The sequence below is a fragment of the Aulonocara sp. 'chitande type north' Nkhata Bay genome, linkage group LG18 (genome assembly GCF_057382095.1).
Source record: "Aulonocara sp. 'chitande type north' Nkhata Bay isolate Kocher_YH1m ecotype deep benthic linkage group LG18, A_spYH_male_GT1.1, whole genome shotgun sequence".
NCBI lineage: Eukaryota > Metazoa > Chordata > Actinopteri > Cichliformes > Cichlidae > Aulonocara > Aulonocara sp. 'chitande type north' Nkhata Bay.
The window spans coordinates 813715-824923 of NC_141361.1; the positions used below are offsets into that span (position 1 = coordinate 813715).

At 51.2% G+C, this 11209-nt stretch overlaps 1 protein-coding gene across 2 annotated transcripts; it reads right to left on the reverse strand.

Annotated features, from left to right (window-relative positions):
* Positions 1-1063: 1063 nt before the first annotated feature.
* Positions 1064-7509, reverse strand: LOC147307540 (armadillo repeat-containing protein 1-like). Of its 2 annotated transcripts, XM_086271915.1 has the most exons (8): positions 7345-7509; positions 6902-7246; positions 5514-5710; positions 5213-5304; positions 4748-4937; positions 4547-4663; positions 4293-4367; positions 1064-3749 (listed from the first exon to the last, which is right to left on the reverse strand). In XM_086271915.1, exons 3-8 carry the CDS (start codon positions 5673-5675, stop codon positions 3558-3560), a joined length of 828 nt encoding a protein of 275 aa, XP_086128041.1. In that variant the 5' UTR covers positions 5676-5710; positions 6902-7246; positions 7345-7509; the 3' UTR covers positions 1064-3557. The 2 variants fall into 2 exon arrangements, with proteins under 2 accessions (XP_086128041.1, XP_086128042.1); XM_086271916.1 differs by lacking the exons at positions 6902-7246; positions 7345-7509 and adding an exon at positions 6666-6843.
* Positions 7510-11209: the final 3700 nt, after the last annotated feature.

Consider the following 11209-nt stretch of genomic DNA (forward strand, 5'->3'; position numbering starts at 1 on the left):
CCTTATCCACCGAGGATGCCTTACCCACCGCACCGGAACAGCTCAGCTCAGCATGTAACACCACATCTCCCAGCAGCTGGTAAACAGACGGGGCCCACTCAGGATGAACCCACCCCTTCAAAACTGGATCCATGACTTCCTGACAATCACACCTCACTTTGTGCGGGACACAGGGACTCCACTTCCTGCCATTGAGGATGTCCACAAGAAGAGATGTCTACGCAGAGCACGCATCATTCTCAGGGACGCCTCTCATCCTGCCAATAAACTCTTCCAGCTCCGCCCCTCCAGGAGGCGCTACAGGACCCTTCAGACTAAAACCAGCAGGTTTAGGAAGATCTTCTTCCCCACAGCTGTCACCCCCCTATCCCCCCCAGTGACCATGATGTCATTCATTCTCAACATTCACCACACGCTCACATTGGTTACTGACATAGTCTCTGTTACACTGCCCACACTGTTAGTCCAGAGAGCCACGCTCCCACTGATGCACTCACAGCACTCTGTAGATGTTCACCTCACACTGCGACATCTGTATAAATGTAACACATCTGTATATCCTGTATAACAATATCCTCCTGAGCACCGGGCCGCCTCAGGGCTGAGTCTTGAGCCCTTAAACGTTCAATGTTTGGTACAAATCACATCATTAAGCACAGACGCACAACAGCATCTGCTTTTTAAGGAGGCACACCCGAGTCCTCAGCACGTTCTACAGACGCTCCACTGACAGTGCTGACGGGCAGCATCTGTGCGCGTGCGCCCCGAGGAGAGCGGCGAGGTCGCCGAGAGGACCAGTGGGGCCACGGCGTCATCTGTTGAGAGCCCGACCACGGCCTGCTCTCACAGGAAACCTCTTTCCAACCGCCATCAGACTGCTGAACGAAGCAGCGGCCACTCTCGAGGTTACTACACAATCTGTCAACAAAACGTTTCAGTGCGATCATAATTTATCCGTTTGGATATTTACCACTGTGTTTATGACATTTGAGGCCCGTGTGTGTTTTTGTGTGAGCAGTGCTGAGTGACAACACAACGAATCCGAAACATCAAACAGCGAGCGCGAGGTTCACCAGTTTTTATTCAGCAGTCACCACACAGACCGTTTCTACGGCAACACACATCACGATGAACACACGATGAAGAAAATGCACGAGTTTCAGCTGGTTTCAGCGAAGAAAACAAAAACATGACGTCAACACAACATCGAAGAAAAGCTTTTATTTCTGACACATGTGAAACTTCACACTTTGACCTGAGCAGAGGAAACAAGAGCAGAGCGCACGGGTGGAGAAGAGCGCGCACGGGTGGAGAAGAGCGCGCACGGGTGGAGAACAGCTCACCCATGTGCGCTGGGTGTTGTTTTAAAGATGCTTCGGTCACATGACCTGTAATAACGCTGTAAAACGCCGCAGTGCTCAGAGCTCGGCTTTAACACGAGCGTTTAGCGAGGCGGCAGAACCGTGATGTCACACAACACATCAGTCAAGAACCTGGAGGCGGGGCGTCGCCCTCCTCGGGAAGAGGCGGCTTCAGCGGTCCCGTGGTTACCATCAGAGCGGGACATCCTCAGGAACCCGAGGGTTGGAGCTCGACGCTCTGTGGAGGCTCTACGACGGGGCGTTTTATACAGCGTTTCCATGGAAACGCCAATGACATCACCGATGCGTTTACCTGCTGTCCTAGATTCAGCCGACACCGCGTTTGGATTCAACAGGCTACTCTGAATGTGATTGGACCGTGCGTTCTGTGGGTGGAGTCGTGAGCACACCTGGCAGGTACACAATTAACACAGAATGAGACGACAGCAGAAATCTGTATATGGAGGTCAAAGGTCACTTCCACTGCCAATCAAATCAGTTTGTTTCACTCTGAAATATCAACAATGAAGCTTCTGATTGGCCGCTGAGCGGAAACCACAGTGTGAGCGAGCGTTCAGGGGAAACAGGAAATGATGTCAGACTGTCAAAAGTTCTGCAAATTTCACTCCAATCGACTGTGCTTTGATTCTTTAACGAGCTCGTTAAAGCTCCTTGGACCTGATGCTCGGAGCGAGCGGTCACTGGATCGTGCTCCTGTTCCCCGCGTCGTCCACAGAGTAACACGCACGCCGTTTACACTCAGCAGCCTCACATTAAACCATGTTTAATAAAAAAAAGGTGGTGATTCCAACCCTTTGGTCTCCGAAGTGAAACAAAAGCAGGTAACATGTCTCCATAAACACGACGGTGGTCGGCAATCAAACCTGTGACCTTTCAGTTTCTCTGATCGGCCTGCAGCTTTTAAACTGACGCTCTCTGCTAAACGTGACGGCAGCGGGCGGCGTGATGGTGGACATGAGTGCAGAAAGGCTCGTGCATCTCATCACAGCCGGAGCAAGGACCCAGGCACCGTGTTGGACCGCCTGTTTGAATAACTGCAAACGTTCCTGTCCTGATTTGGAGGTGGTTGGGTGTGTGGGGACGACACACACACACACACACACACACACACACACACACACACACACACACACACGTCTGGAATCATCAGGTCACCTCCTGTTGTTCAGGCGACTGCTGCCGTCTCCACACGTTCTTCCACTCCACGAGGACCACAGGTCAAACGTGGTTGGTCAGTGGAACTTGCACAACAGTGGACAGCAGGAACATGAAGTCCTCTGAGCTCTCAGTGAAGCTGTGAGCTGTCTGCCCACAGGGACACGAGTCAGGAGTTTTATAGCTGAAGTTAGCCAAGGTACGTGATGGTTCCCGTGGAAACCCCGAGGGCTGACTGATGGAGCAGCAGCTTCATTTTTTTTACCTGTGCAAACCCCCGCAGCTCCAACCTGTGCTTCTGACCCTGCAGGTCAGTAAACGCCTCTGCAGCAGAGGGTTAAAGCGGCCGCGTGCTCCTCTAATGACGCAGCCATGATCTGCTCCGTGTCCCCAGCACGCGGCACAAAGCCCTGAGGGGTCTCAGCTGACTGAGCTGTGGTTATGTCCTTCCTCACGTTAACACATCTGCCACATATGAGCGGAACAGTCGTTCACCTCTGACCCCGACACGCGGCTCACGTTACGAGCCCGCGCTCAGACATTACAGGAAACGCTCGGCCCGGCGCAGTGTTTAACCACCTCTTCTTCTCTCGCTCGTGTTGGTCGATCTCTGCAGCCCCAAAGGAAGCAGCAGGAAGTTTGTGATCAGAGAAACTGAAAGGCACGGCTCGCCGCCGCCGCTCCAACACGTCAAACGGCACGAGGGCGAATAAATAATAAACAGTATAAAGGAGGAGGAGTCTCGTTTGTTCTGACTCGGCGTTTGTTCACTTCCTGTCTGTTAAGACATTTTGGTTTGTAACACAAGGACTGGTTCACGGAGAGGACGTCGCCACGTGCAGGTCAGACTGAGCGTGGGACCCCAGGAGGAAACGGTTTCCACGGCAACATTTCACACTTTGCGTCGTCTCTCCAGCTGAACATCCTGATTTGGCAGCTGTGAGTTTTTGTTCTGAGACGAGGACGAAGGTCCGACGGGGGGAGGCGGGGCCGCGGGGCAGCGCCGACCCTTCCGCCCGGTCACCAGTAGAAGGAGCGGGACAGGAAGTTGGCGGCGGCTCCGAGCCAGCTGTTTCCGTCCTGCCCCGATCCCACTCGGCTCACCGCCTTGTCGGGCTCCTGAGATGGGCTCTCCTCCTCCGGCAGGTAGTCCGGCAGGTCCACGTTCTGCTCCACCTCCACAGAGCCGTCCTCCGGGAACGGGATCAGGACCTGCACACACGGACGGGAACGCACACGTTAGACGCGCTGCGATAGGCTGCACACCTGTTCTTTAAGCATGACCCCGCCCCTTGGTTTTTGTGCGTCTTCCTGTCAGTGAACTCGTGCCCGTCATCTTGCCACGCTCACAAACATGAGCTACACCCACTCCCACTGATCCCACTTTGATGGTGTTATCGGCCGGGTGTAGTAAACCCGGCTGGTGCTCCACCTGTGGGAGGCCCACAGTGGGTGCAAACTGGGTGTTACTGTGTGAGCAGGAAATGTTGTAACGTGAAGTCTTTGATGCAGCAGGCCTGAGTGGGCACTCCACAGTGACAGCCGGCTGAGCGAGCACATTTCTAACTACCAGGTGTGAGTGTGTCTCTGCTGCCCCCTGCTGGCCACACAGTGTCTCAGCTCTTTAAAGCCCACAGCTGACAGCACTGCTCCACCTTCTCTTCTGGTGCTTTTAGGTGCAACGTCAGAGCGAACGACGAAGCTGCGAGCACGAGAGCAAGCGTGACGTGCCAACGAGCTGAGAGCCAAACTGACCTCGTCTCCGTCTTCTCCTTTCACCACCTGCAGCGCCTTCATCACCTCGGTGGCGGCGATCGCGGACGCCAGAGCCTGAACACAAAAACACCGTCAGTCATTCACAGACGACCTCCTGAAACTCACATTTCAGCAGCTGATTCACGGAAAATGACAGAAAAACTTCAACAAAGGAACAAAAGCAGATTTCAGGAGGAAGCTGTGATCACGTGATTATACAGCGAGAACCACGAGGGGGCGTGGTCTGGTCTGACCTCGGCCGTCAGGTCCGAGCGGATGCGGACGATGCACCTCTTCGCGGCCATCTGGAAGGTGAAGCTGATCACGCCTTTGATCTTCAGCAGCGCCTCCTCACACATACTCCTCCGACTCTGCAGGGTCACAAAACAAAACGCTCATGACTCCTCCCACCGCCCACGCCAAGGGAATCATTACTGAGTGAAAGGCGCGCTGACCGAGTCGTCCAGGCCGTCGATGTGGAGGACGACGGTCTTGGCTCTCTTGTTGCTTGAGCCCAGGAAGAACTGGGCTTTACGGCGGCTGCTGACGGCCTCCTCGGCCGGTTCGGAGTCGGCGCTGCCGGACGCCTGCAGGAGCTCGTAGATCTCAGACGCCAGCAGCTTCGTCTCGCCGGGCGTGGTCGACCTGGATGGAAAGAGCAGAGCTGTGGAACCTCGTTTTCCCAGCAGCAGGAGCGTCAGCGCTCTGCTCACAGCGCTGCAAGTACGAGCGGGTGAGCAGGTTGGTCTCTACGTACACGTCACTGATATCGACGAGATAAAGCGCCACGATCAGCAGCGACTCACGACATTCCTTCTTCCTTTATTCTCCTCTAAACTTGTTTCTTAGAGCTCACAGCAAACAGGAAGTCACTTTGCTACTGTGCTTGCAGAAACCGGGATCAGCTCCATCAGACTCACTTCTGCATGACGTTCTGGAGGCTCAGCATCATCCCCAGCTCCGCCCTCAGCTTCTCCCGGTTGGCTCGACATTCTGCCAGGTAACGGATCGCCTGGAAGGACACCCGGAAAGAGTCAGAAACTGAATCAGAGAGACGGCTTCCCACACCAAACTCTATTCAAATATCGTCTGATTTAAAATAACAGATTCTGTTGCTGTTCGAGGCGTTTCAGCGCCGACGACCAGCAGCCTCCAACTCGTAAGCTCCGCCCTCTCTCTATTGGACAGAGTCTATGTGTTTCCACTGGACTGTGAGCTCACCAGCAGGGCGGAGTAGACCACCTGAGGGTTGGGGTGGTCCAGGAACAGGATGAGTCCGGGCAGGCAGCCCTGGTCCTGGACGATGGCCCTGCGGTTCATGGGGTCGGCGGCCAGGTCCCTCAGCTGGTTGACCACGGCCAGCGCGTCCGGCTCGGCAGTCATGGCTGCTGCCGTTCACTCGCCCATAAAAGAAGCAGCTGAGGGGCGAGCAGAGTAAGGTATTCTACGTCATTTATTTTCCTCTCACGACCTCTGAGAAACCCCAGACCATGAATATCACGGGAAACAGAAAACGTGTTTCCTTCACACACATTTTACTGTATTCACAGCCTGACAACAGCCTCTAAGAGCTTTACATCAGAAGGTAAACAGCATGACCTGGTGACCTCAGGATCAGAGGCAGCACGGGGGCGAGGAGATACGAGGACCGTAGTCAGTCAGTTTTTATTAGACCCTGTGTCAGATTAAGTATTTTTAATCATCACAGAGGGCGTGGGACCGATTCAGGAAGGTCAGTGCAGGTGTTGCACTACGAACCAGAGCTGTGAGAAACTAGCAATGTTTCCTCTGTTTCTATTCTAGTTCACCTGGTCTTCATTTTCACATCTACGTTAACTGGACGCTTTGTCACATCGCGCTCTAGTTTTCAGTTTAGTTGTAGTTAAGCTTGGTGCTGCTGGGGTGTTGGACAGCACAGTCCCAGCAGCAGGAGGTAAGCCTTAGACCCTCGCTCTTGTTTGGAAACGACCCGGCCCCTCTCGTTTCCTCTCATCCTCCTCTGCAGCCGGTGATGGCTGTCCTGGTTCTGCAGCAGTGGGTGGAGAGGATGCTGGAGATGAAGCTCATCTGTGGGAGGACTCGTAGGAGACGCAGCTGGATGCAGGTGTCTGTAATAACCCGTCAGAGCGTTCAGCAGAGATATTAATGAGAGCACATCTGAGGCTGTAGAGGCCGGAGGGCTGTTTCCTGCTGGTGTCCGGCCTCCAGCTGATAAACTCATGTTGGATCTAAAGCTTCATGAACAGACACAGGAACGTCTTCCTTAGAGGAGCCTCGCTGATGATGATGATGAAGAGAAATGCTTGCTGCTCTATAAACGCTCTGATATATTTGATTCTGACAGCTGTCAGACTGAAGTCTGGATGGACCCACCTGTCCTACCTCCCTGTATTTCATGTCAGTTGTTAATGTGCTGCCGAACCGACCGGAAACCTCCCCCGTGTCTGCCGTTTCTCCGTTATTGCGTCTTTGATCGTGTTTCTTTCTACAGAAGCCGGAAGAAGCTAAATCAGCTGATTCTCGCGCTAACTTTGGAGCCGGCCTGCGGTCGCGGCTCAGCGCGGGTCTCAGGCGCTGTGTTCGGCTGCCCGAGCCCCGGGAGCACTCACCTCTCTGACGGACACCGAGCGCCGGCTAGCGGCTAACTGGTCGCGTGGGCTGTCCGGTCGGCCTCTCCTCCGGAAGCCTCGCGCGGTGGTGACGAATCCGCACCTCTTCGGGGTTCGCGTGCGCGCGGATTTTCAGTCTCCGGCGCCGTTAACGACTCGAGGAAAACGCCGTGAACCGAAGCAGCAATGCTTCCTGCTGAACGCCACCCGGCCGTCCACGGCGCAACATCAAAGCCTGCGATTGGCTGAGCCGAGACCACCTGATCGCGCCGACCAATGAGCTGCTTTGTTCCTACAGCTAATGGCGCCGCGCCCTGAAGGAACCGGAAATTGACGCAGGATCAGCTGGAGACAAAAACGTCACATTTATCTGAGTTTTAAAAAGTGGATTTAAAACACTTCCATGAGCTCATTTCCTGTTTTCACCTGTGGCACTATCTCACCTGCACATTTCTATCACGTGTTGGAGAAACTGTGGCCGCATCGTTTCCGGTGGACGTAGTAAAGCAGTTTAGCTTCCTGTTGTGAACACTGGAGGTAGTGATGGCCAAATGAAGCTTTCCGAAGCACTGAAGCTTGTATTGAAAAACGGTTCATTACTCGAAGCTTTTCAACACAGTCCTCTCCGGTGACATCTGGTGGTGAAAATGTTGAAGAGCAGCTTGAATCTGCAAAATAAAACGGACTGCTCAAGCATCACTGCTCACTCAAGAGTGGAGTTCTCTCTGATATTGGGCCACCGTTCCGTTGCTTTGAACATGTAATTGGTTTTGTTTTCTCGATTGGGGGGCTGAAAAAATGTAATGCGTATCTGCGTAATACATTTTGATCAATAAACTTTCCCTATTTAAACATGCACTATGGTGTGGCCTTTCTCTGCTCATAACTCCTTGATGTTGGTAAATACAATAAGTGAGCAATATATACATTATACATATGATAATGCACAGCACATTATGGAGTATGCCCCTGCTGTGGAGTCCTGCCTCCATCTACTTGTCGTTTAATCACTGGACAGCTGGACAGGTTCATACAAAATATTAGATAAGGCCAATTGTCCTATACATATTTTTGACCTAGGGGTGGGATTGATTGTGAACTGGAAAGGGAAAATGCTTAGGAAGCTGAGTACGGCTGCATCGTCACTGATTTGTAGAATCATTTTGATTCGATACAGGATCCGATTCAATTTGATTGGAATCTGGAAAGTTTTGCCTCAGTCAGAAATATTACAGTTCTGATCATTTAACAGTATATATCCATAATTTCGTATCTATTAAAAGAAAGCTGACACATGTGAGACTTAATTAGAGATGTAAACAGAGAGTTATGAAACCTGCAGCTGCAGAAGCCAGCGGGAAAAAAAAGAGGCAAACACAGCGCGGACCTGACGACACATCAAAATCTGACTCTGACGCGTCGGGTCCGCGCTCTGTGTTCACGTTTGTATGCAGAATCCGTAAACCTGCTCCCAGTTACTGTTTTAGCTGCATGGTGTTTGACGACATGTTGTGAGGTTTAACCTGAGATGCTGGCGTTTCAGGCATAATAACGTTAATTTACAAATCGACACAGGATTGTAATGAATCAATATCACTTTATTCAATTTAGCATGGATTGTAATCAGAAAGGCGATAATCAAAACCCACCCCTAATCAAGAACTTGCAAAGTAAAAACATGATCAATGTAAGGTAGCCCTTTTGTTATTTACATTTAAAAAGAGGATTAGTGTTACTGTGCGCTGGCTGAGTCTGTTTCTTTTCTTAGAAATAGTTTCTCCTGCCCTGGAGAAAATCCACTTGCATGGAACAGAAGAGGCTGTGGAGTGCAGGAACCACACTGCAAGCTGGTAGATATGCAGGTATTCCTGGGTCCTGCAGACTATCACCTAAAAACAATAAACAAAATGATTTTCTAAACTGTAGCAATGTAATGTACGTATAGTGTCAAATACATTGTTGTAGTCTTCATCAGCTTTAATTCACATGGAAGTGTTCCTAAAGTCATATGCTGTAATGATATTTACATTATGAAAACATGATTTTGGACATTTCAAGTTTTTCACTTCGGCAGATAAAATGAATTGAGCAAAATCAACTCAAAATATTCCCACACGCCAGAACGTCCTCTCTTCCTCGCTGGCTCCATATCTGTCAGTGGAATGATCACCTCTTCGCTCTCTGTCACCATCAACACACTCCACGAATCCCGTGGATGATTCACTTCCTTATATCTGTTTGAATCAGGTACCGAAGCAGTTACGTGCGTAATGAAGCTTCGGACGTCACTGGTCACGTGACTTTTGCCAAACGAAGCAAGCCTCGACACAGTGCTTCTGAACCAGTGTGTTGTTTTTTTCGACACACGCTCCGGAGCGTCAGCTTCAAGCGGGCCATCACTAACTGGAGGTGCGCAGAGCTGGCTCCGAGTGAGATGCTCACAGGAGGAAGCATATCCTGCCCGGTGACATTAATTTGGTGGCAGTTTCTACCAGAGTAAACATGTTTGCCTGGAAGCTCTCCTGGACCCGTGCGGGATGAAAATGAAGTGATCGGAGCTCCTGTGACTCCGAAGATTTAGCTTCGTGAAATGTTTCAAGTTTCTGTACAAAATAAATCAGCTGATCCTGAGGAGCTCAGCTCAGAGTTGACTCATAGACAAACACGTTTTATTAAAGCAAACATCAACCACTGTTTGACGTCAGACTTCAGGTAGCAGGTAAATGTGGAGCCAGTTACAGATCTGCAGGTGACGCTTTGTTGCTGCTTTGTCTTCATTGAACCCACACACCGTCAGACAGCCACGATCGTTCTGCATTTCCAGAGAAAATGAGTCATTGCGAGCTTTTACCGCGTGATTCTGGGTGACATGACGCGCACATGAATGCGGACTGCGGAGGTTTTCTCCTCAACCTGATTTTTTAAATCCCTGCATTAATATTTTCTTTGGACTTCGCTTTTAAACACACTAAAACAAATGTGTGCGAATTGAGGAAGTGACGAAGCACGTGACTGTGGCAGAGTGCACGTGTCAGCGTTCAGTGCTGTCCAGCAGAGGGCAGCAGAGGGCCACGCACAGGTGCCCAACAGCCTTTGTTTATGTCACTAGAACAAAAACACCCAAACAGGCACCAGGTGACAGCTGCCCTCACTGCTGTGTCTGCTTCGTCTACATTTTTATTAGGGAGGAAACATTTTCAAAATTGAAAATACGATCGAGGGCTGTTTTTCCAGCTGCTTCAGTCCAGCAGGTGGAGACAAAGCCAAAGACTGTAGTGCAAAGATGAGAGGAGAGCGTGAGGAGCTGCTGCAGCGTTCTGCTGTAAAACCAGCCCCTGACCTGCACACACTGCTGCTGATGACCCCCAGAATAAACTGTAAGGTTTGTGTGTGACTGTGAGGGTGGAGGGGGCGGTGGTGCAGAAGGAGTCCGATTGAGCTGACTGAGCGAGGACAGCTGTGGATGAAGAACGAAGAGCCGGGCGCTGTTCGCTGAGCTGAGGGAGGAACAGCTGCCGTGCTGCGAGGCCCACAGTGACAGCAAAGCCACAGTCGCTGCACAAAAAGCTTGTCAGGAAGGAGACGCACAAACAGCTGGTGCTGAACACGCAGCAGCTCTTCATCTGCTCCAGCAGGTCCAAACACATCTAGTACAACTCCAGCTTCACTACAAGCACGCCTCCCTTCATACTGCACGAAAAGCACATTCTAGCCGCAGGTCGTCGAGTCTGCAGGATCCCCCGCTGCACCGCGAGGCCTAGACTGTGATTTCAGAATCATCAGAATCGTGTTTATTGGCCAAGTATATGTGCAGACACATACAGGGAATTTGGTTCCGGTAGATGCAGGCTCTCAAGCACAGCACGCGCACACACACACACACACACACACACACACACGCAGTGTAAATCAACTATAAATAACGAATCTAAACTTGTATACATAAAATACAGAAATGAATGAGGTGGAGTGAATACTACAAAATGTACATAAGGTGCAGCTGCAGTCTGGCAGTGGGAGCAGTGTGACAGGTCAACTGTTAAGAAGGGACTTGTTGAGGTTGCAGCAGCTTCATTTACAGATTACTCAAACAAGCCGGCAGCTACGGTTATTTAACGATAATATTAAGAACTCTGCAGACGGTCGGAACAGCGAATGAGCTCGTGCGCACAAGCCTGAATACACCGGGAGGGTTGCATCAGGAAGACGTTTGACCCAGGATAACAACAACTGTCTCCATGGAAACTGTGCTACTGCTGGCCAAAGGGGGTGGGGCTGTGAGATGATTAATGTTATCAGTGTGCACGC

Coding starts and splice junctions, on each gene's coding strand:
- LOC147307540 (XM_086271915.1), bottom strand. CDS start 5,675: ATGACTGCCGAGCCGGACGCGCTGGCCGTGGTCAACCAGCTGAGGGAC. Junction 4,368..4,546: donor GCTCGGACCTGACGGCCGAG/GTCAGACCAGAC, acceptor TTTTGTGTTCAG/GCTCTGGCGTCCGCGATCGC. Junction 3,750..4,292: donor AAGGAGAAGACGGAGACGAG/GTCAGTTTGGCT, acceptor CCGTGTGTGCAG/GTCCTGATCCCGTTCCCGGA.